Consider the following 23,481-nt stretch of genomic DNA (forward strand, 5'->3'; position numbering starts at 1 on the left):
TTGCAGGCAAAACGTTCCACCTTTGTTAACATGTCACATTAAAGGAACGTTTTATAAAAAAACTTTCTGTCATCTCAGGCCTTAATAAGATCCTCAAAACATCCTCTGAATGTTGCAGTTAAAACGTTATGTCTTAGTTAACCTTAAACCTTATCGGAACATTATTTGAAAAAATAAACATCCTAAAAAGGTTCTTTGGACATCAGATTAAAACGTTTCTTTAAAACCTTATAAGAACCTGTAGGTAACGTTAGCCAAAGTTGTGAGAACGTTCCCCGCTAGCTGGGTCCCCCCATGGCTCCTTATTATTACCATACTTTATTTATTTTAACTTTAATGGCCCTATACGGCATCATACATATAACACATAAGTAAAGCAGTGTTTTTAGGAAAGAAGGAAAAAGAAGAGGGTCTTTAGGAAAATAAAAGGGTTAACAACTACAGAATTGACGATTGTCTGCAACACCAGTATCATTGGAAAAACTGGGGAAAAGTACACCGTTACCTGCCTAATTAAAGTTGCCTTTGTATAGCATGTTGGTTTAATAAGTACAATTTCCATAAATCTGTATACTAATACTCAAAGTGTGTTTTTCCATTGTTCATTTTGCAACAAAAAAAGCACAGTTGTATGAAACACTCCAAATACCAACCACTGTGCAAAAAGGGATCAACACAAGTACATAAATACTACTTACTATACAGATACTCATACTAGCAATACAGAAATCGGCTCCAACGGGCCCCTGAAGTTGTGAGTTGTATCCACATTCATGAAATATGTCCCTTTGGAGTCAGTTATTCCAGACTGATGTTAACCATTTGTTATATCCCTCTTGTTACATGAAAGACAATCAATCATCATGAGCAAATAGCGACATGTTATGAAACTGAAAAAGTTGGAAATGGCGCAGTCATCGTATGCAGAGTGCACTTTGACTGGTCCAGATGCTGACTGCTGGAGTGGCTCATCACTTCTTCCTGACAGATGAGCGCTGTGTGTTGGCCATCAGCTCTCATGTGTGGAGGTCAGCCAGGATCGGGGTCAGGCTTTCTGCAGCGAACATCAGTTTCCTGAACATGTAGAGGGATTACATGTATTAACGTGGAGAGTGAGGTCATTCTCTGCTGCAGATGTAAAGTACATCTGCTGCCCACCCTCACTGTTATACACCAGGAGGCAGGAAACATCCCGACGGACTGGATTAGTGCAGGATTTCATGCTCTCCCTGTTTATGTTATGAATACTTTTCTTGTTGGGGGAAAACCACAGTGTGCTGCCCTGTTGGCTCTGCTCTCATTGAGTGCAGTTGTTGAGGTTTTAAGGTTTTCTGTATGGAAGCCCATTACCGGCAGTAAAAAAAAAGACAAGAGGATGAAGTTGAAAATGCTTGTTTATGAAGAAAAACTAATGACTTACATGTAGTATCTCAAAACTATGATTTAGTATCTGAAAAAATTACATATATCTCGAAGTTAGGACTTAGTATCTAAAAATAAAGACTTGGTATCTTAAAAAAAGACTTAGTAGTATAATGACTAAGTATCCCAAAATAGTGACTTAGTATTTGGAAATAATAATTTAGTATCTTAAAATAGTGACTTAGTACATCAACATGTTGACTTAGTATCTCAAAATAAATCCACTGTGAAACTGCACAGCACACTCACACAAAATTTGCATAAATTAAATCGATTTAAAAAAAAACTTTTCTTACCTCACAAACTGCTTCAAATCAGTGTGAAGTATGTTACTTGGACACGTTAACAACAACAAAAACAGACAGAAAACATTGCAATCATGAGCTTCTTTGTTAGTAGTAAGTGTGAGTTATTGCTTTATTTGTGCTCCTGTGTGTCTGGGAAACAGTTGGCCTCCAGCCTCTTCTGATTCTTGTCCCCCTGCTAACATTGCTAGTTGCTGCCCTCTGCTGTCCATCGGTCTCACAGCAATCTCAAATACCTGCACCACAACAAAAGTTCCAGCAAACTTCTTGAGACACATGCAACTGAAACTTTAAAGTGTCACATCCTCACAAACACACACATTTTCTTGGCTTTGATCTTATGCAATCATGGCATGCTTTGTCATGCTGCAGCAGAGATTATAAACCAGAGCAGCACTGACTTGTAATCCCACCTCTGATTCCCTGGTAGCCTGCAACAAGGAGTCTGCTGTAATCTGCTCAGATTACATGTTCAACAAAATAATACAAGGTCATAGATTTGAGAGAGAAATGTATTTTACTTTGTCCTGTTGTTGACAAAGTCTTATGCTAGCATGTTAGCATTTTTTCCCCAGTGGCATTTTAGCCCCGCTGTCCGGCCTCTATTTAGCCAGATGGCTTCCTCTGTCAATCCCCACTCACAATCAAGATTAAGATTACACCACACAAACATGCACTCAAATGCGTCCCATACACATTAATTAATATCCACTTTCAAGCAGATGATATAACACGGGGTCTGTCGCGGTTACAACTGAAGCTTAAGTTATTAAAGGGAACTGTTGATCGCAGAAATTCAAGGTTGGAGGAGTGGCGCGGATTAAAGTATTTTTACCACAAAGCCCTGTATACGCGGTGCTCATCTGAAACCGAGAGGTGAGAGACAGAAGCGAGGGAGGAGGGAGGACAGTATAGGGAGACATATTGAAGAGGATAGAGAGGGAGAAAGACTTGCGGTTTCCAGGCTTGTTTAGTGCTTCTCCGTTTGTAAAGCAACCAGTAGCTTCGACTTTCCCTTCTTCTGAGGCCTCGGAGGCGCTTGTTTTTCCAGGCCTCGGGGCCGCCCAGCATGAAGCGGGCACCATGGGCTTTCTGGAAAACTACCAGGAGATCGACCCTGTCACTTTGAACCTTTGTATCCTGATTGCCAGCTACGTTATCTTGCTCCTCGTCTTCCTGATATCGTGTATCATGTACGACTGCCGGGGCAAAGATCCCTCTAAAGAGTACGCCCCGGACCCTCCGCCAGCTCAGTCTCCCATCAGGCTGGTGGTAATGCAGAGCTCACCGGCCCCGGTTGCAAGGTGGGACACGTCCAACATGATCACGACCTACCACGAGCCAACACATTCGGACTTTAGGGAGAAGAAGAGCACGATGGTCTGAGAGACTCTGCAGACCCACCTTTGTATATACTTGACTCTATTTTTTTTTTGTATATGTTTCTTTTTACTTGCTTCCTCTCTGAGACAATGCTAGGATTTGACCTACGCCGAACCAGTCTTGCACGGTAGGTAGACATGCGTTGATGTCTTTAAGTGCTGTGTGTTTGCATGTGAGATCCCTATCTATCTCAGGGATCTCAAGCCAAAGCCTGCAGTCTGCTTGCGAGAGGAAGTGTCACAACTGATAAAGCAGAAGGAATAAAGAGGGGGCTTTTCTGTTGTGTTGACAAAAAAGGGTTTAGGATTAAGGTAGGTGCTACGAAAACACACAGTGAAGTGTAGTATAGGACCAATTTAATTAGAGTCTTAACATCTGTGGTTCTTTTTAGATTTTAAACAAGATATTTTAAGACCAACAAGTGCCTTTAAGCGAGATCAATACTTGTCGCACCTTATTATCTTTGGACTTCATTCCTCTTTTACAAAATCATCCTATCTATTTCGCAATCAAGGGTGCATTGCTCTTTATTGGCAGCCATTCAGGGATTAGTGTCAACGTTTGGTTAAGTCTGTCAGTAACCCCTTACATAACTCGAGGAAGTGTGATGCATGGATGTGGTTGTCAAAGCGGCAGACAGATGAGTGAAAGCTCTCCTGACAGGTCTTGCTTAAACGTCTACTTTCTTATTTTGAGATGTATGTCTTAAATCACTCCACCCACACAACAGAAAGACGTTAAGACTCACATCCATTTAGCTCCCTGCTTTCTTGACACCATGACTGAACGTTTACCCGTTATCTGGAACATTACAATGGGAATGATGAGATGAACAGATAAACAGTGAAAGGAAAGCTTATATTGCTCTTATCAAATGCAGATATGGTTAATCAAGTCTGTGGAAACATGCAAACCGCATTTTGTGTAAATAAGCATGGAGCACATGATAACTGTTTGATAAGTAAACTGATTTGACGTGCATTTGTGTAACCCATCATTAAGTATTGAAAGGTATTTATTATGATGGATTGCTCCTCTTATTTAATATGTATTCTTCCAATGGCCTCCCCCGTGACTTCACTTTGATTATATCCGGCTAAACATTTATGCTTGGTAAGAAACTCTCCAAACAATTGTACGGGTCATTTATAGTAATAATATCTTCTGTGCAGTGCCATGAAGTAATCAGACTGATTAGCTGGCCTGTCCAAGGGTCTGAAATCAAAGTAGGGACATTTTCTCCTAGAAGCTGATTTACCCAATTTTCTGAATAACAGGACAGGGTGAAACCCGAAAGCCTGTCCAACTTTGATATCAACTAAAGACAAGTTTGCCAGGGTTCACTCAACAAGACATGGAGATAAGTCATTGAACCTGACTCTTGCAAAAAAGCCACCATTGGAGTTCTATTCAGATTAACATTTCCTGGAGAGAAAAACAATCCTATTGGTTGAGTTTGAACTCAGTTGATGTAGCCTAAGGTCCAACACATTATAAAATTAAAAAAGATGGAAGCCAATGTCTCTAAGATCTAGAGTGCAATTGCTGATCACTGAAAAAGCTTATTTCAAGGTATGAAAGTAACTCAAGGTAGCTTGTATGATATATTACGAAAAGTTATTTTGTTTTGCCTTTTTCCTAGAAATTTCCAGCTACAAGTTCTAGGAGAATGTCTTGTGTAGTGTCGTTTTTACACTTCACTTCTCCTGGCTCACAATTACACTGAACAAAAATATAAATGCAACACTTTTGTTTTTGCTCCCATTTTTCATGAGATGAACTCAAAGATCTAAAACATTTTCTATATACACAAAATAACCATTTCTCTCAAATATTGTTCACAAATCTGAAAAAATCTGTGATAGTGAGCACTTCTCCTTTGCCGAGATAATCCATCCCACCTCACAGGTGTGGCATATCAAGATGCTGATTAGACAGCATGATTATTGCACAGGTGTGCCTTAGGCTGGCCACAATAAAAGGCCACTCTGAAACGTGCAGTTTTGCTTTATTGGGGGGGTCCGAAAACCAGTCAGTATCTGGTGTGACCACCATTTGCCTCACGCAGTGCAACACATCTCCTTCGCATAGAGTTGATCAGGTTGTTGATTGTGGCCTGTGGAATGTTGGTCCACTCCTCTTCAATGGCTGTGCGAAGTTGCTGGATATTGGCAGGAACTGGAACACGCTGTCGTATACGCCGATCCAGAGCATCCCAAACATGCTCAATGGGTGACATGTCCGGTGAGTATGCTGGCCATGCAAGAACTGGGATGTTTTCAGTCTCCAGGAATTGTGTACAGATCCTTGCAACATGGGGCCGTGCATTATCATGCTGCAACATGAGATGATGGTCGTGGATGAATGGCACAACAATGGGCCTCAGGATCTCGTCACGGTATCTCTGTGCATTCACAATGCCATCAATAAAATGCACCTGTGTTCGTCGTCCATAACATACGCCTGCCCATACCATAACCCCACCACCACCATGGGCCACTCGATTCACAACATTGACATCAGAAAACCGCTCACCCACACGACGCCACACACGCTGTCTGCCATCTGCCCTGAACAGTGAAAACCGGGATTCATCCGTGAAGAGAACACCTCTCCAACGTGCCAGACGCCATCGAATGTGAGCATTTGCCCACTCAAGTCGGTTACGACGACGAACTGGAGTCAGGTCGAGACCCCGATGAGGACGACGAGCATGCAGATGAACTTCCCTGAGACGGTTTCTGACAGTTTGTGCAGAAATTCTTTGGTTATGCAAACCGATTGTTGCAGCAGCTGTCCGAGTGGCTGGTCTCAGACGATCTTGGAGGTGAACATGCTGGATGTGGAGGTCCTGGGCTGGTTTGGTTACACGTGGTCTGCGGTTGTGAGGCCGGTTGGATGTACTGCCAAATTCTCTGAAACGCCTTTGGAGAAGGCTTATGGTAGATAAATGAACATTCAATTCACGGGCAACAGCTCTGGTGGACATTCCTGCTGTCAGCATGCCAATTGCACGCTCCCTCAAAACTTGCGACATCTGTGGCATTGTGCTGTGTGATAAAACTGAACATTTTAGAGTGGCCTTTTATTGTGGCCAGCCTAAGGCACACCTGTGCAATAATCATGCTGTCTAATCAGCATCTTGATATGCCACACCTGTGAGGTGGGATGGATTATCTCAACAAAGGAGAAGTGCTCACTATCACAGATTTTTTCAGATTTGTGAACTATATTTGAGAGAAATGGTTATTTTGTGTATATAGAAAATGTTTTAGATCTATGAGTTAATCTCATGAAAAATCGGAGCAAACACAAAAGTGTTGCATTTATATTTTTGTTCAGTGTCATTGTGAGCCAGGAGAAGTGAAGTGTAAAAACGACACTACACAAGACATTCTCCTAGAACTTGTAGCTGGACATTTCTAGGAAAAACGCAAAACAAAATAACTTTTCGTAATATATCATACAAGCTACCTTGAGTTACTTTCATACCTTGAAATAAGGTTTTTCAGTGATCAGCAATTGCACTCTAGATCTTAGAGACATTGGCTTCCAGCTTTTTTAATTTTATAATGTGTTGGACCTTAGGCTACATCAACTGAGTTCAAACTCAACCAATAGGATTGTTTTTCTCTCCAGGAAATGTTAATCTGAATAGAACTCCAATGGTGGCTTTTTTTCCAAGAGTCAGGTTCAATGACTTATCTCCATGTCTTGTTGAGTGAACCCTGGCAAACTTGTCTTTAGTTGATATCAAAGTTGGACAGGCTTTCGGGTTTCACCCTGTCCTGTTATTCAGAAAATTGGGTAAATCAGCTTCTAGGAAAAAATGTCCCTACTTTGATTTCAGACCCTCGGACAGGCCAGCTAATCAGTCTGATTACTTCATGGCACTGCACAGAAGATGTTATTACTATAAATGACCCGTAAAATTGTTTGGAGAGTTTCTTACCAAGCATAAATGTTTAGCCGGATATAATCGAAGTGAAGTCACGGGGGAGGCCATTGGAAGAATACATATTAAATAAGAGGAGCAATCCATCATAATAAATACCTTTCAATGCTTAATGATGGGTTACACAGATGCACGTCAAATCAGTTTACTTATCAAACAGTTATCATGTGCTCCATGCTTATTTACACAAAATGCGGTTTGCATGTTTCCACAGACTTGATTAACCATATCTGCATTTGATAAGAGCAATATAAGCTTTCCTTTCACTGTTTATCTGTTCATCATTCCCATTGTAATGTTCCAGATAACGGGTAAACGTTCAACCATTGTGTCAAGAAAGCAGGGAGCTAAATGGATGTGTTGCATTTATATTTTTGTTCAGTGTACGTGGGTTTCATTGAAATTTAAGGTTGTAGGCCTATATGAAATATAGTGCATTACAATTACATTTACAAACAGTAAATGAGAACAGCGTGCTAACCAGCGGCGTAGCTGTGGGTGGGCCCGGGTGGGCCTGGGCCCACCCACATGCACGTCTGGCCCACCCACAGCCAATCAGCGCTTCATAGCGCAGAGCCGGGAAGCCCAGAAGGAAGTGCCACAAACTGCAGTTAATCTAGTGGCCGACAGGGGATGGATGCAAAAAGGAGCAATTCCCATAGACCCCCATGTTAAAATGCCCAACTTTACAGCAGAAATAAACATGTTTCTAGCCTGGATCCAATAAAACGTATTCTGGATATAGTTAGATTCCACCTTCATGACAATGGAATAGGGAGTGCATTTTTTTACCGTGAGTTTTTATAGTAAGTAGCCTAAAGTAACTTTCTCCGTGAGTGAATGAAAGTATTATTTCTTCTTGAGGTCTGCAGTTTAGAGTGTACACATTTGCTGAATATGAAAACACTCAGTGTGTGCCCACTGTGCGACTGTCAAGGATAAACAACCTGTGCCCCCGATATATGTTGTATGTATTATTGCTACACAAACATTACATTGCAGTTTAAGTGTCGCCAACTCCGTTTAAGAGATCTCTCCCCCGTCTGTGTGCGAGGGGGCGGGGCAGTTTACACACACGCAGCTGCTACATGCAGCAACACACACACACGGAGGAGATGGCGGAGAGAACGCGCTCCGAGGTGTGGTTAAACTATAGCCGTGTCGATGTGGACAATACTCGTTACCAAAAGTGGAATAAGCGTTTAGTATGTAAGGGCGGTAACACGAGCAATTTGTCTAAACATTTAGCAAAAGTGCTCCACATTCAGACGGAGAAATGCACCGGGTTCGACTGTCTTTCTAGTAGCTCTGTAGCCCCATCCACGAGTAACTTTTCCACGTCAGGTGTTATGTATGCTAGCAGCACTACACGGAGTTAACTACATGATACAAACATGGATTAATGATTAGAGGTAACTGAGTTATTTATTTAGTTAAAGTTTCAGCTATTCTGTTTACAATTCTGTCATCACATTATTTAATACGATTTGTTAAAACATTGTTGTTTCTTTTGATGTGAAATATTATGTATTTAATTTAAATAAAAAGCAATGTTAGTTTTGTTCACAATTTGTTTAGTTAGTTTACCTTATTTTTTTTCTCCAAAAGAACCGATAAAAGTAATGTTAAAGGACCGGATCGATAAGACAGACATACTTTATTGTCATTTCAACAAGACACAGAGTGTACTATTAAAACGAAATATCGCTGTACTGGCTTACAGGAACAGGACAATATAAAAACTTGCTAAAATTGTACATATAAATAAATAATAGTGACGTGGTGCTGATAAAATTAAAGATAAAGTGTGCGTTTAAAATATAAAGACTTACTATACATATAAATAAAATATACATATTATATAACAAGTGCTCTTTACACAGCGTAATGTAATCTCTGTGTTACTGGTCTACTTGCTGTTCAGCAGTCTGATGGCTTGGGGGAAAAAAGCTATTGCAGAATCTGGCTGTTCTGCTCTTAATGCTGCGGAACCTCTTGCTGGAGGGCAGCAGGGAGAACAGAGCATGGTGAGGATGAGGGGGGTCTTTAAACATGTTCTGGGCTTTTGTCAGGCAGCGTTTCTGAGCGGTGTCTCTGATGGGAGGGAGAGACACTCCGATGATCTTCTCTGCTGTCCTAACCACTCTCTGCAGAGACTTCCAGTCTTTGGCGTTGCAGTCTCTCGACCAGATGGAGATGCCGCTGGTCAGCACGCTCTCTATGGTTCCTCTGTAGAACGTGGTGAGGATGGGAGGGGGGAGCTGTGCTCTTCTCAACCTGCGCAGAAAGTGTAGGCGCTGCTGTGCCTTCTTAAATAGTGATGTAGTGTGAGTGGACCAGGTCAGACTGCTTGTGATATGCACCCCCAGGAACTTGGTGCTGTCTGTAGTCTTCACTGCTGTGCCGTTGATGTGGAGTGGTGGGTGACAGTGCTTTTTGTTCCTGAAGTCGACAATGATCTCTTTTGTTTTATCGACATTCAGGATCAGGTTGTCAGATGTTTCACCTCCTCCCTGTAGGCCTGTTCGTTGTTGTCCCTGATGAGTCCCACCACTGTTGTATCGTCCGCGTACTTTATGATGTGGTTGGTACTGAACCTGGAGCATAAGCATAAGCGCTATCAATAAAAGTAGTAGTACCGTTAAAGCCTTAACGATACCCATCCCTATGTGGATGTCAGTTTTACACACATTCTGAGGCCGCCGTGCCTATGTTTTTTGTTTTCACTGCTAATTTATGCTTATGTTCTATTAGTGCATTAAAAAATCATTAAAATCATTAATGAAGTTTCAGCTCAGACCCCACGCTTAATATGTCTCCCCCTGGCCCACCTACATTTCTCCAGGCCCACCCACACAATAATTCCTGGCTACGCCACTGGTGCTATCCTACCTATGTTAGCTAGTTAGCTTAGCATGGCATCACAATTCAAAACATCCTGAGCTAAAGTAGGTAAATGAAAAAGTTTTCAGTTTGTAATTCGAAAACAATTCGTGTCAACACTCATCTTGTCCTTATGACAGGGAAAAACAGATTTCTCAGAAAGCTTCAGTATCCCACTCAGTGCTAAAAACCACAGTAGTGCCAATAATCAAACAAACATGGACGCCTCATGTGAGCCCGGTTTTTGTTCTAGGTTATAATGTGGTGCAGAGATGATGTATGTTTTGGGACGACCCAGGAGCTGCATCATAAAAGCTCCCTTGATAACAAGCCGATACAATTTACCATTGGAAATGCATAACTATTGAAGCGCAAATGCAATCACCATGAGTAAAAAACGTTAGGCTATAAATAAAATATATCACAGTCGCATGACTTCACGTCAACACCTGTAAGCTGAAGGTGGCTAATATTTGGTGGGATGATGTATAGTAGTCTCATTTAGCCACTTAATAGCAACTGCCTTTATATTCAAACATATATTTTCACCATATGGTTATTTACTGACATGTTATATTGTATTTGTCCAATATGTAAACCTCCAAAACTCGACAATCAGACAGTTCTCATGATTCTTCTGACAACTACAGTTGCAAACACTGGTAGTTTTTTTAATGTTTTCCATCATAGTATGTGTTTATAATAAAATTAGCTTAAGTTAAATTCTGCTGTAAAAACTCGTTGTTTGCCCGTACACGTTTAAGAGGATGTTTTTAGCCTAATGAGCACTTTTCTCAAACTAAAGACCTGCAGCCAAATCTGGCCCCTTTCAAATGTTATCCTATTATCCATTTAGGTTTTCAATAAATGTCTATCCCGCCTAGTTCTAGCTGAATAATATTTGATTAATTGGCATCAAAAAAGGACGTCTGGTAGCCAACAATAATCTCTATGTGGCTGAATGGCATACAAAATTGGATGATTTTTAAGTTGACTTTTTAAAGCCTGTTTGTGTACCAAATTATATATTTGTATTCATTAAAAGCACGTTAATATTATATATCTTTAACTTGATGTGATTCTCATACCATTGAAACTCTTGAAATGTAATCATGAAAGAGAGCGAGTATAAGCAAAGGGAGAGGCAAGAACCCAAATGTCGGAGCTGATTATTTAACACGCTGTGATTACAGCTTTCAGTTTATGCTGCCAACGATCACAAATAGATTCTGTCGCTCTGAGAACTGTCAGTGAGCATGGGCACAAACCTAGAGCTCAATGTAATCCTGCTGCCCGCTTATGAGAAATGTGCAGAAACTGGAATCTCATTTGCAAAATAGGTTGATGGTAGTCTTTGTTATTTTTGCAAAGAGAAGCCAAAAAGACGATCAATACATTAAAGAGCCTGTGACAGCATCCCAACAACTGTTGTGCAATGAAATATTGGGCTACTAGTAATCTCGAACCGTCAGTTTAAAAAAGAAAAAGCGATACCGTTTCGTTAAATATCAATAATTTCGAACATCGCGGGGAAATTCCTTCGACTCATTTTGAAGTTTTGGGGGAAGCCGGAAGTGACGTCAATGCGGGAACGCTTCACTGTGCGGCGAGAGAGCCAAACACGGACAAAGTGTTTTGTCATGCGTAGAAATGGTGAATTACTGAGTTTAGGCACGTTAATAACGTTTTAATGAAGTTGACTACAGTATATTCATATTTGTCAGTGCTTTCATGTCAATTCGGCGAACATAAACATAAATGATCGTGGTGAAGATGATGATTACATTAGGATTCAAAATCGGTAGTGAGAGCTACTGAATTTCCTCCCGTAGGATGTGATATAAAAACAAATCGATTATTTTTGTAGTTGTAAACTCAAGTGGATGAAACTACATTTATTAGTGCTTTCATGTCAATTCGGCGAACATATGATACATTAAATGATCGTGAGAATGATGATTAAAAATCATTTGTTTGAGCCGGTCTGCATTTCCTGATGAGAAAACAAACCGATGCTTTTTGTAGTTGTAGTACACCAACATGGATTAAACGTGTGGTTTTTTTACCAAAATGTTGGGGAAATTAATGGATAAAATGCACGGATTATTATTATTATTATTCCCACTCCGATCGGGACACTAGGTCCACCGTTTCCCCGCAGCGAGGCTCCCCCCGTTGACAGTTTACGTGGGCTGGGTGCAGTGGCGGACTGGCCATCGGGACGAATCCCGATGGGCCGGTACCGAAGTGGGCCGGTCGGATAAGTCACTAGCACATCCCCCATAGGCGGCGCGTGAGGCTCAGGTTTGGGAAGGCTAAATAACTTATTTTACCTGACGCTGCCCACCTCCGGCGTCTATAGAAAAGAGATCAACTCAGTGTGCGGAGTTTAAATCTCTCAAGTCATATTACAGGATAAAGGAAATACAGTTTAAACTGCCGTATGCAGAGAAGACGCCGACGTGTCACACTTATCATTCATATTACATCATCAATCAGATCATCGATCATATAATATCATAATATATCATATATTTCCTTATCTGAGTCAGCTTCTCCAGCCGTATCTGGCCGTGCAACACTTACAGTGTCACATAGCCTACTGTATGCAGAAGTATTATTTTAAGCAACACATTATGTTGACGAAACACTCGAGTCAAATGTAATTAAAGTCAGATCCACTCGTGTCTTAGACGTGAACGCGCTCTCAGCTGGTGAGAGAAACCCTGGCTTGATTTACCGAGTTGATAACCAGCGTCGTAGGACCGCTTAGCGAGATCTCGTTTGTTAGTTTGTTGTTGTTAGTTTGTTTGTTACTCAAACATATCCAGGGTCTGTTAAACTGGCTTCGTAGTACAGGGCACAGGTGGCTAGCAGCGCTAATGTCAAAGACACAGACATTGCATTATATTTGTATTTTACCAGGATGCAGTGACACAAATATTTACATATTTACATTTACTATCTACAGCACCCACCGCCCCTGACATCCCCCACTCCCCCCGTTGACAATTTACTAGCGGTACCGAAGTGGGCCGGTCGAGAGTCCCGGGATGATTTTTAGTCCCATTCCACCACTGGCTACATGACCGTATGATCGCCCATATTGACGCACCTAATTCCTAAACTTCTAACAGATACAACATAAACCGATCCTTCAGCCTCATATGAGCTCTCAGACACGTTCAAAATTAAACTGTCATCGCTGTCTGAGCTTGCTGCTGTGTGCACCATCGTTCATTTACATGCAGATGCTGGGATCCTGAACGGTGCAGCTGGAGCGCTGTGCCCGCAATGACGTCACACATCATTTGGCGGGACTTGAAGAATCCCCGAGAAGATCCAGAAAATGGTCAACATTGAAGGGCAGATTAATGGTTATCAAAGTACACATATCCAAAATCAGTTCAGTAACAGTTTTCAAGGGGACAATATTTACTCAAATTGATGGGTTTGGATGATGGGGGAAACTCGTGTCACAGGCTCTTTAAGTAAATAGAATGGCTCTCGGAGAGCCAAGACGTCCGCTAACATCTTGCTATCCTGCTGTAATCCCACTGACAAACAAACAAACAAACAAACAAACAAACAGAAACTAAAAGATAACCTCCCTGGTAGTGGTAACTAAGACAAATAACTTCTAATTATTTTAAATGGCTTTATTTTAATTTGTGTCATTTATATTTATACAGACCACTAAGCAGCTGCCACATATTGATTTTTTTCCCATGTATTTTACTGTTCCAGTGGAGACTTTCAAACAGTATTAAATAACTACCGTAGTTGACCTCTATTGCAAACCTGCCTCTTGGTATCTAAACAGCCAGAAGTAATCTTCTAAAGCGATATTTATTGAAAGATCATGACAAAAACGTAAAAGAATGACTTCCATTTGCAGGACCTTAATAGAGTTTTGAAAAACGCAAGTCTGGGCCTCATTCACCAACCATTTTTAATAAGTGATTTCTTCTTCCACTTTCAGATTCACCGAAAATGTGTTATTTCAGATTTGTTCCTTGGTACATTAAAAGAAAAAAAAACCTTTGAACACTAAAAAACACACTGATGAACATTTCAGTTCTGAAAGGTTTGTGCAAAATGTTTTAATCTCTGGATTAAAATAATTACACTTTTTATTATCAGTTGCTTTCAAAAGCCTTATGCACTTTTGCAGAAGTACTTTTATTTCAGATCTAGACATTGTTTTTTTTGTGTGGTGTACTTTGCTCCATTGTCTTTAGACAGTTTTAATATCTGTGTGTGCATGGCTCGCAGTTTTGCGCCCTTAGTGAGGATTGGTGGGATGTTATAAAAATCAGGATTATAGTGGTAAGATTTGATCCTAAAAGTTATGATCTGATTTATAAATATTTTTGTGCAGCTTTTGATTTTCTCTAGATATGGACAATCCGCTATAATAAAAATGAATGATTCTGATTGTGAATGTTTGTATTTGTACAATCAAAGCAGTATCTCCTGTCTGTGGCTCTGAGGTGTTAAGTGAGTACAGTCATGCCCCTTTCACACCAGCGCTTTTTCAGCTCCGGCTCGGAGCTGGAGCCTGAAAAGCGCCGGTTTTTCCTGTTCACACCGCAGCGGCGCCGGCTCTTAGCTCCGGAATCGGGTTCACTTCCAGCTCCAAAAAATTGTCGGTCTAGAGGCAAGAGCTTCGGAGCTAAGAGGTGGCGTCGCTTACGTCTCTTACGTCGAGGCGTGCAGGAAACTAAACCCTGCTCCCCTGAACATGGGTCGACTGTCATGCCTGCCTACAAGCAGTAGTGCTTATAAACACACTTTATAAAGTCAGGCAACACTAACCAGGCTTCGTGTGATTCTGTTTATTTGTACCTTACTTTGACCATCCGTTCATTGTTATTGATCATTGTGGAGAGAGGCAGACGTTTTGTTTTGTATTATAGCAGCTATCGGATGGAATCAATACATAGGCTGCACAGGTTGTCGTGTCCGACTATCACAAGTAGAATCATAATAAAAATACGCCTGTAAAATGTGCCTGTAGAAAACGGTTTATGCCACAATAGGATAGCAATAGCATGTAGTCAGTTTAGCTTCGGTTGCTATGCTAACATCACCCATTTTATACCAGAGAAACTTTCATAACAGCGTTGTGATACCAAACAGCGTCAATTCAGACTGACACACATTCACTTAGGCTAAGGGGAACTGGGGATATGTATCAGCTGCTTGTGTGAGTCGGACAGTGAATACTTTAGAGCGGCCGCAGTGTGAGCTAACTGGGAGCTAACGGAGGAGAATAAACTCTCGTAGAAGAGCAGCCAACACTGCAGCGGTCGGTAAATGCTGCAGAAACACATTAATAAACAATGAACCACGGCACTCTGGAGCAAAGTATAAGGCTGGAGAAGTCGTTATTCAATTTAATCTGGCTTCGTGTGATTAAAAGCAACACGATCATCGACCCGACGCAGTTCCTTGTTGTTGTGAGCGCCGTAATGCCGTTGGGGAGCAAATCAGCGATGTAAACGATGACGTCATGACGCAGCAGCGGCAGCACCAGTCGGGCTCTGGGCGGTGTGAACAGAGCGGGAGCAGAAAAGGGAAACCGGAGCTGAACCAGAAAAGCTCCCGCTCGGAGCTAAAAAGGGAAAAGCGCTGGTGTGAAAGCCGCATCAGTCAGGCTGCAGGCATGCCTCAATGCAGTCTATAATCCTCAGGAAGAGAAACCAGCGTGCCTTCAGCCACATGCTCAGTTTGTTAGCTTCAAGATTAATTAACTGGGGTACGGCAAAACACTGCAACTACAAGGCTTCTGACCCGCAGTGCTTAGGCTGCAGTCTAAGGCCCAATCCCAAACCACACCCTACCCATACACACTACCCCTCCGTGACGGAGTGGACTCCGTGGAGTGACACTCGCAGCTCAACGAGGCTCCCTCCTGTCAGATGGAGGGAGTACGGCCCAATCCCAAACCGCCCCATACACCCTACCCATACACACTACCCCTCCTTTTGCACGTTCGCGCGGAGGGTCCGCCACATTAAGTGCTGTTCCAAACCAAATGAGTGTGGGTGTGGAGCGGTGTGGAGGGGGAGTGGGCTATCAAACAGCGAGTCTGCATCGGTGACTTGAGACCGGTCTCTACCTGACCGGTCTCAACGATGTGTGTTTCCGTCATATGTTTTAACTTAGGATCGTACCTGTGTTTAGTCTAGAAAAAGGTAAATGTGTGCATTTTATTAGAAAGTTGTGAATATTTACAGACCGTTGCAAAAACTAAGAAGCTTATAAACATCAGGTTTAAAACTAAAAGAGCTTTACAAAAAAGACAATGAAAGATGTTTGTATTTACTCCCTCCATCTGACAGGAGGGAGCCTCGTTGAGCTGCGAGTGTGGCTACAGACGGAGTTCACTCCGTCACGGAGGGGTAGGATCGAGGGAGTGGTTTGGGATTGGGCCGTAGTATGCTTGAAATAGTGGCTCTGGAGCAGCTTTACTCGAGAATGAGAAACACTTGTAGTCTCTTCCCCTAAATCCTTTTGAATTCTCCTATCCACTAACCCTTAACCCTGTGACGTTTCACACAGACGATAGGAATAGACGATAGGGGATGATTTTTGGACTATTCGACTGCAGCCTTCGATTTTCAATTTGGGGTAGACATGAATTAAAACGGAGATGTTTAAAATGTGTAAAAGTAAAACTTATCCGATCTTAATTTAACTTACAGTTGATATATAATTGTGGAAAGGGTTTTATATTTTGACGTTCAGTCAGCTTGAATATATTTAGTTGTAATCGTAAAAAAAGACTTTTAAAATGCTCTCATGCAGTATACAGTATATGGCACTGTCTTTTAAAGGAAATTTAAATAAATTTACAAGCAGAGTGTTTATTGTCTAAACTTCATGGGAGAACAGATATCTCCACATGTATTTCCTTAGATCCAACACTTGAGGTCAACTATGGGTCATGCATCTGAAGATGAATCAGTAAACCAATTATAAAGCTGTTTAACCCTGTGTGACGTACACAAAGCCTCTTCTATTCTAAGGTGTCTCCCACCTATATGCCTGTCCTGACAAGCCCTTTGGAAGATACAATATTAACACACATTTGCTGCAGTCAGGTGTCTGAGCAGCTGAGGGCTTTATATTTATGGCACTGGGAGCAGGTCGGGTGAGGATAGAATGCTTAAGGCTAATTATATAATATTTGTTTTCTAAATCGTTGCAGTGGAGTTACCAAATGCAGTACCGGTCCGGCACCCCAACTTCTCACTACAACCAACAATGCAAAATACCCTGAAGGACATCAAAATAATTACTTTTATTTAAGAACTAGCGTTGAACTTGTCCTGTTCTTTTTAACACAATTTTTTATAAGCTAACCTCATTTTTATCGTTATAATTATTTAAATGTTCATACTTTTTCTCCACCATTTGCTCTTGATTTAGTTTAATTATTTTCCTTTATTTTTAAACTGCTTTATTTTGTCCGAGGATTTTTTTTGTTTTTCTTCGTAGGAATACAAAACTGCCTATACTTCATCGGGGAACATATTGAACTTTTGCCATCATTGTGTCAATTTTAACTTTGGCATGAATCACAAACAGTTCCAGTTTTGATATGTTCTTGGCATGTTTTCCATATTTATTTTCATGATTTTCTTTCAACTATATTGGACGCATCATCACATTTTTATATACTGCAGTTCACTTCCAAATTCACAAACAGTGGATGTAGTGCAGGCTCCTTCAGTTACCTTTTTAAAAACTGTGGGGAAAAAAGGATTTATATCCTGAAATAGAAAATGTCTAGGCATTTCAAATAATAACCAATATAAGGTTGAAATAAAGGAACTTTACTTGAAACAATGATCAATGACTGGCTTGGATTCAGCCTAAACAGGTTAGATTGGGCAAGTAAACAGAAAATAGTAGCAGGGAAAAAAGCTGGACCAGTCTTTGAGGACAGCATGCCATCTGTGGTCAGGCAGGTGGCTGATGGTTATGTGCTGAGGCTTGATGGGGCACAGGTGTGCAGGGATGAGCAGGTGGAGGAAGTTCTGGGATGATTACAGAAGGCCTTGAGATCAAAAGCAACATCAAATCCCAAGTTAAAAAGAAATGGCAGGACGAAGTCAACAGAAGTAAAAAAGGGGAGGACATCATTTCAAGATTGAGATTTGGTCACAAAGGGCTAAATAACACATTATTCATTATGAAAAAACATGCAGCAGGCAAATGTGAATATTGTTGTCATTATGAAACAGTGGAGCACTTTTTTTTTTGCAATGTCCCAAATACCATCAAGAATGTATAATACTAAAGGAAGCACTGAACAGAAATCAAACATAATTAAATATAGTAGAGATTTTGAGAAGGAGTTCAGGGGATTTAGTATACATGGCAGTATTTAGGTTTTTAAATAGGACGGGAATTATATTAAGAACTTAGTTTAACACTGTGCTGATCCACACTCCATTCCAGAAGGTGGCGGTAAATGTACCTGAAAGTTGTTTGCCAACCGACATAAAACAATAGAAGAAGAAGAAGAAGAAGAAGAAGAAGAAGAAGAAGAAGAAGAAGAAGAAGAAGAAGAAGAAGAAGAAGAAGAAGAAGAAGAAGAAGAAGAAGAAGAAGAAGAAGAAGAAGAAGAAGAAGAAGAAGAAGAAGAAGAAGAAGAAGACCACCCATTCCCAAACCGCCCCCTACACCCTACCCCTACGTTTGCGCGTTCACGCGGAGGGTCCGCCATATTGAGGGCTGTTCCAAAGCAACGAGTGTGGAGCGGTGTGGAGGGGGAGTGGGCTATCAAGCCCACAAACAGCGACTCTGCAGCGGTGCTGACTTGAGACCGGTCTCTACCTGACCGGAGTCACGCTCTGTGTGTCCGTCAGGAAACAAGCTGTTAACAAGTAGTTCCAGCAAACATCCACTGATAAATTGCGATGTTAACAACCTCATGATAACCTCACTTTGTTTTTAATTTAGGATCGTACCTGTGTTTAGTCTAGAAAAAGGTAAATGTGTGCATTTTATTATAAAGTTGTGTACATTTACAGACCGTTGCAAAAACTAAGAAGCTTATAAACATCAGGTTTAAAACTAAAAGAGCTTTGAAACACAATGAAAGATGTTTGGAGTTTTATTTGAGTTATTCATTTAAACTTTTTGTCTAAGAGATGCTGATTTGAAACCGTTGTTACATACAGTTACGGCATTTCCTGTTTCTGCCGGAGAGAGGGGAGGCCGTCCCAAAGCTTGCTGCTGTATTTACTCCCTCCATCTAACAGGAAGGAAACCACGAGAAGCAGGGAAATGAGTTTTAAGAGCAATGGGACGTCCTTTCCTCCGGAGCGTCACGTGAAGCGACGTCCGTTTGTGATGACGCTGCACAGCTGATCGTCTGACAGCAGCTCTGTCCCCGTTATTTCCACACACCCCCCCGCCTCTGTTAGTACACATTTACTGACACAAACATTTGTATCATCTGTTGTAGACCCAAATACATTAAATAAAATAAGAACTAATTCTCAAAAAAGATAAACGCCATTCTTAAAATGTATAAACGAAAAAAGCGATCATGAAAATGTTTCCAATAAATGAAGAAAATGATTTTTGACCACTTTGTTGTTCAGATATATCACATATTTGTAACTAAATGATACATGAATTGAAACAAAACACAGTATAAACTGAGGAGTTACTCCCGTGAGGTTCATGTATTTTCTTCACTCCGCTGGGAAACTGCTCTCATGTCAAGAAGCATGAGATCAGCACTGCATCGTCCAATCAGTGAGCGATACACAGTAAGGGGTGGGGCGAGTGTCTGAGGATTTCATCAAAGGATGGTCTGGTGGTTCCTCGGTTATAGCTCCTCCATTATCGCTCCTCGCTCCTCCGGCAAAAATAAGGCCATTGGGATGCTACTCAAGATGGCGCAGACAAATCAACTTCCGGTGAGACCGAGACCGAGGAGCGAGGAATAAGAGAAGTGAGAAGGGCCCTAAGGCCCAATCCCAAACCACTCCCTCGACCCTACCCCTCCGTGATGGAGTGAACTCCGTCTGCAGCCACACTCGCAGCTCAACGAGGCTCCCTCCTGTCAGATGGAGGGAGTAAATACAGCAGCAAGCTTTGGGACGGCCTCCCCTCTCTCCGGCAGAAACAGGAAATGCCGTAACTGTATGTAACAACGGTTTCAAATCAGCATCTCTTAGACAAAAAGTTTAAATGAATAACTCAAATAAAACTCCAAACATCTTTCATTGTGTTTCAAAGCTCTTTTAGTTTTAAACCTGATGTTTATAAGCTTCTTAGTTTTTGCAACGGTCTGTAAATATACACAACTTTATAATAAAATGCACACATTTACCTTTTTCTAGACTAAACACAGGTATGATCCTAAGTTAAAAACATATGAGGTCATCATGAGGTTGTTAACATCGCAATTTATCAGTGGATGTTTGCTTGAACTACTTGTAAACAGCGTGTTTCCTGACGGACACACACAGCGTGACTCCGGTCAGGTAGAGACCGGTCTCAAGTCAGCACCGCTGCAGACTCGCTGTTTGAGGGCTTGATAGCCCACTCCCCCTCCACACCGCTCCACACTCGTTGCTTTGGAACAGCCCTCAATATGGCGGACCCTCCGCGTGAACGCGCAAACGGAGGGGTAGGGTGTGTGGGGCGGTTTGGGAATGGGTCTACAGAAGGCCTGCTGATGCAATGTTCAAGTTTAAAATAAAGTTAGGATCAGAAAGATTATTACCTTTACAACTAAAGGTCTAAAGTTTCTATGTGTTTTAAAACGTCAGTTGCTAACAAGTGACTAAATAAACTACTCAACGTCATCACGCTGAACAATCATTTTTAACTTAGCGGTCAGAAGAATCCCATAGACGTTTTTCCGAGGGAACCCTTGCTATGCTAACTTCTGGGTTAGCCTACAAAAACATGTCATCTCTGCCACTCTATTACTTCTGACAAGGAGGTTAGGTTTTTTGTTTGTATGTCTGTTGGTCAGAATGTTTATGGAAGAACTACCTGCAAGATTTTAATGAAATGTGGTGGAAGGGTATGGCATGGCAATTTAAAGAAGCCTGAGATATGGTTGGTGGTTTAGCAGAAGATATTTCAAAGATATTTTGGTTTTACGGCATCAAATACATAAGTAAATACCTTAGTAAATAAGTGTTACGATTTTAAGTGTCTTAAAAAGGCAGTTGCAAACAAGTAGGTTATAGGTGATATGTGATACCAACCCTAACCCTAAACGCAATGAAAGAACATATTGGATTGTGCCAGGTAGTCAGAGTAAAGAAAAGTGAGTTTGGTGAATCTAGGCAGTAAATTACAAAAGTTAACGTAGTAACAAAGCCACAGCCCCTTAACCAAACTGTAAACAGTCTGTGAAGGCAGTGCTGCAGTACGGTAGTGTAGCCTACTCTACTGTACCAGACAGGGTGATGGCACATTGCAAGAATAACTCCAATTCCAAACACAGTGCATCAGTTTTTATATTGACTGTTGAACGGAAAGGGGACATTTGTTCTGCAGGTAAACAGTGAAGTAGTATGAGATTGCACTGAAATTAAAGCTTAAACGTTCCCTTTATACTGGTTTTAAGTAACGTAACTGAATAGGGCGAGGTGACGTTCAGAAGGATACAGTTGTTATTTGCCATGTTCTAACAAGCCCCACAAAACTGGCAAGACTTGTTCCCGGTTACCATTGAATATAGAGAGAAGATTGACTTAGGGATTGGGCCAAAATAGGATTATATATATACACATATATTATGGTCACATGTCTAGTTGGAATTCTGATAGGGGAGATTGGGGTAAAATGAGCCAGTGGGTAAGTGGACCCACCCCATTTATCTAGGGAACTGTGTTGTTCTATTTGGCTGTGATGAAGGGAAGCACATGGTAAAGTGGTAAATGTTTTGCTTGTCAAAGTAAATGTTCAACGCAACGCAAATGTTTTGAGGGTTAAGCGTATGATACAATGGAGAGAGCAGCCACTGATGGCAAGGGTGGAAAATCCATCAGAGCAGTGGCAAAAGACAGAAATATGGACAGGTCAACCCTGTGTAGATACAGAAAAGGAAAATGGAAAAGGAAGTGAAAAAAGTATGGTACAGTTGAACAGCAGAGGCAAATAGGGTCTTCACGCAGGAGAGAGAAGGAACTTGCAGATCAAAAAACTGTCTGACCAGTTCCATGGCCTTACTCGGAAGAAATGCTGTGAACTGGCTTTTGAATTAGCAGACAGAAACAACATTCCTGTAGCAACCAACTCAGGTTTGAACTTGAAAAAGTCAATTATTGAATAAACCCCTAGATGGCTCAATTTACCCCTTATATGGGGCAAGTTAAGCGACAAGACCACTTTAATTTAAGAAGTCATATTTTCATGGCCCTTTGTGAGATGCATCATTTCGATAAAGGTTGTTGTTGTCATTTGACTTCTATCTATGTTCCTTGCCAAGAGGACAACATAAGTAGAAATTGTCTCTATCTTGCCCACTCTCCCCTACATTTCCTCAATTTATGTCAATTGAGTCAGTGCTGGTTAGGCTCAAGACTTTAGACCTCTGTGGCTTGCTTCTTTCCTCAGCATGAAATCTGTTGCTTGAGGCTACATTAGCCGCCACTAGCATAACACCCAAATCCCCCCACCAACTGCCGGTGGTTGAGAGGCATTGTGACTGATTTAGTAACCATGTTTTGATAAAGAATGCATGAAATGAAAAAGAAGATATCTTTGGTTCTGCTATAACGATTTTGTAAAATGTTCAGCCCATTATACACTGACTATGTCATAGGAGGGCATTGCTAAATCGATGCATTACCTATTAGGCTTAATCTGAACATGCTACAAGTCTTGAGAAGTAAAGTGTAATGGAAGTGCAGGTCTTTTAGAGTACTCTATTCTAACAATGACCAAAACCCAAAAAGGAAATAGGAGAGCACAGACCACCACCAAGGCCAAAATCGTATCTCACAATGTTAAACATTTTTTTATAAAGTTTTACGGCCAGCACAGGAAGGTCTCTGAGCCGCTGACACGCTGCCAGCCTGCAGCTCTCAGGTCTGTATCACATTAGAGGTGTTAGCGAAGCAGCGTGCGGATAAAGCAGACTGTAGCGAGAAACAAGGAGACTCTGTCCCCTGACATATGGCCTCTCACATGCCCCTGTTGTCAGTGCTAATGTCCTTTTTAAAACTACACAATGAGCTTTTTCTCTTTGCCTGGATCAATCCCATTGTTTGTTTTCACTGGTACAGACTATGTGTACCACAAAGGCCCAGATTATTTAAAAAGCTAAATCACCATTCTGCTATGAACTTGTTTTAGACGTATCTTTTTCAGTTACATTTCAAGAGAAAGTGGCTATCTGTATCTGCTGACAGAAAAACATTCTTAAAGTGCCCATAGGATAACATTTGTAAGACAAAATATACTAAGGCTTCATTTGGTGTCTTGTTGTGTGTAGCAGCATTCAATAGCAGAGTGTACTGCATGAACTTCATTAAGCCTGAG

The 23,481-nt window shown here is 41.3% G+C and overlaps 1 protein-coding gene across 1 annotated transcript in view; it reads left to right on the forward strand.

Moving 5' to 3' along the window:
* Nucleotides 1-3,186: 3,186 nt before the first annotated feature.
* The window catches only part of mmd (monocyte to macrophage differentiation-associated), a 33,701-nt gene continuing 13,406 nt past the window's right edge, over nucleotides 3,187-23,481 (forward strand). The window contains exon 1 of the mRNA XM_034206186.1: nucleotides 3,187-3,237. Coding sequence (XP_034062077.1) covers nucleotides 3,200-3,237 — 38 coding nt within the window. The 5' untranslated portion in view covers nucleotides 3,187-3,199. The remainder of the gene's footprint in view (nucleotides 3,238-23,481) is intronic.

This window comes from Gymnodraco acuticeps, unplaced genomic scaffold, assembly GCF_902827175.1.
Source record: "Gymnodraco acuticeps unplaced genomic scaffold, fGymAcu1.1, whole genome shotgun sequence".
NCBI lineage: Eukaryota > Metazoa > Chordata > Actinopteri > Perciformes > Bathydraconidae > Gymnodraco > Gymnodraco acuticeps.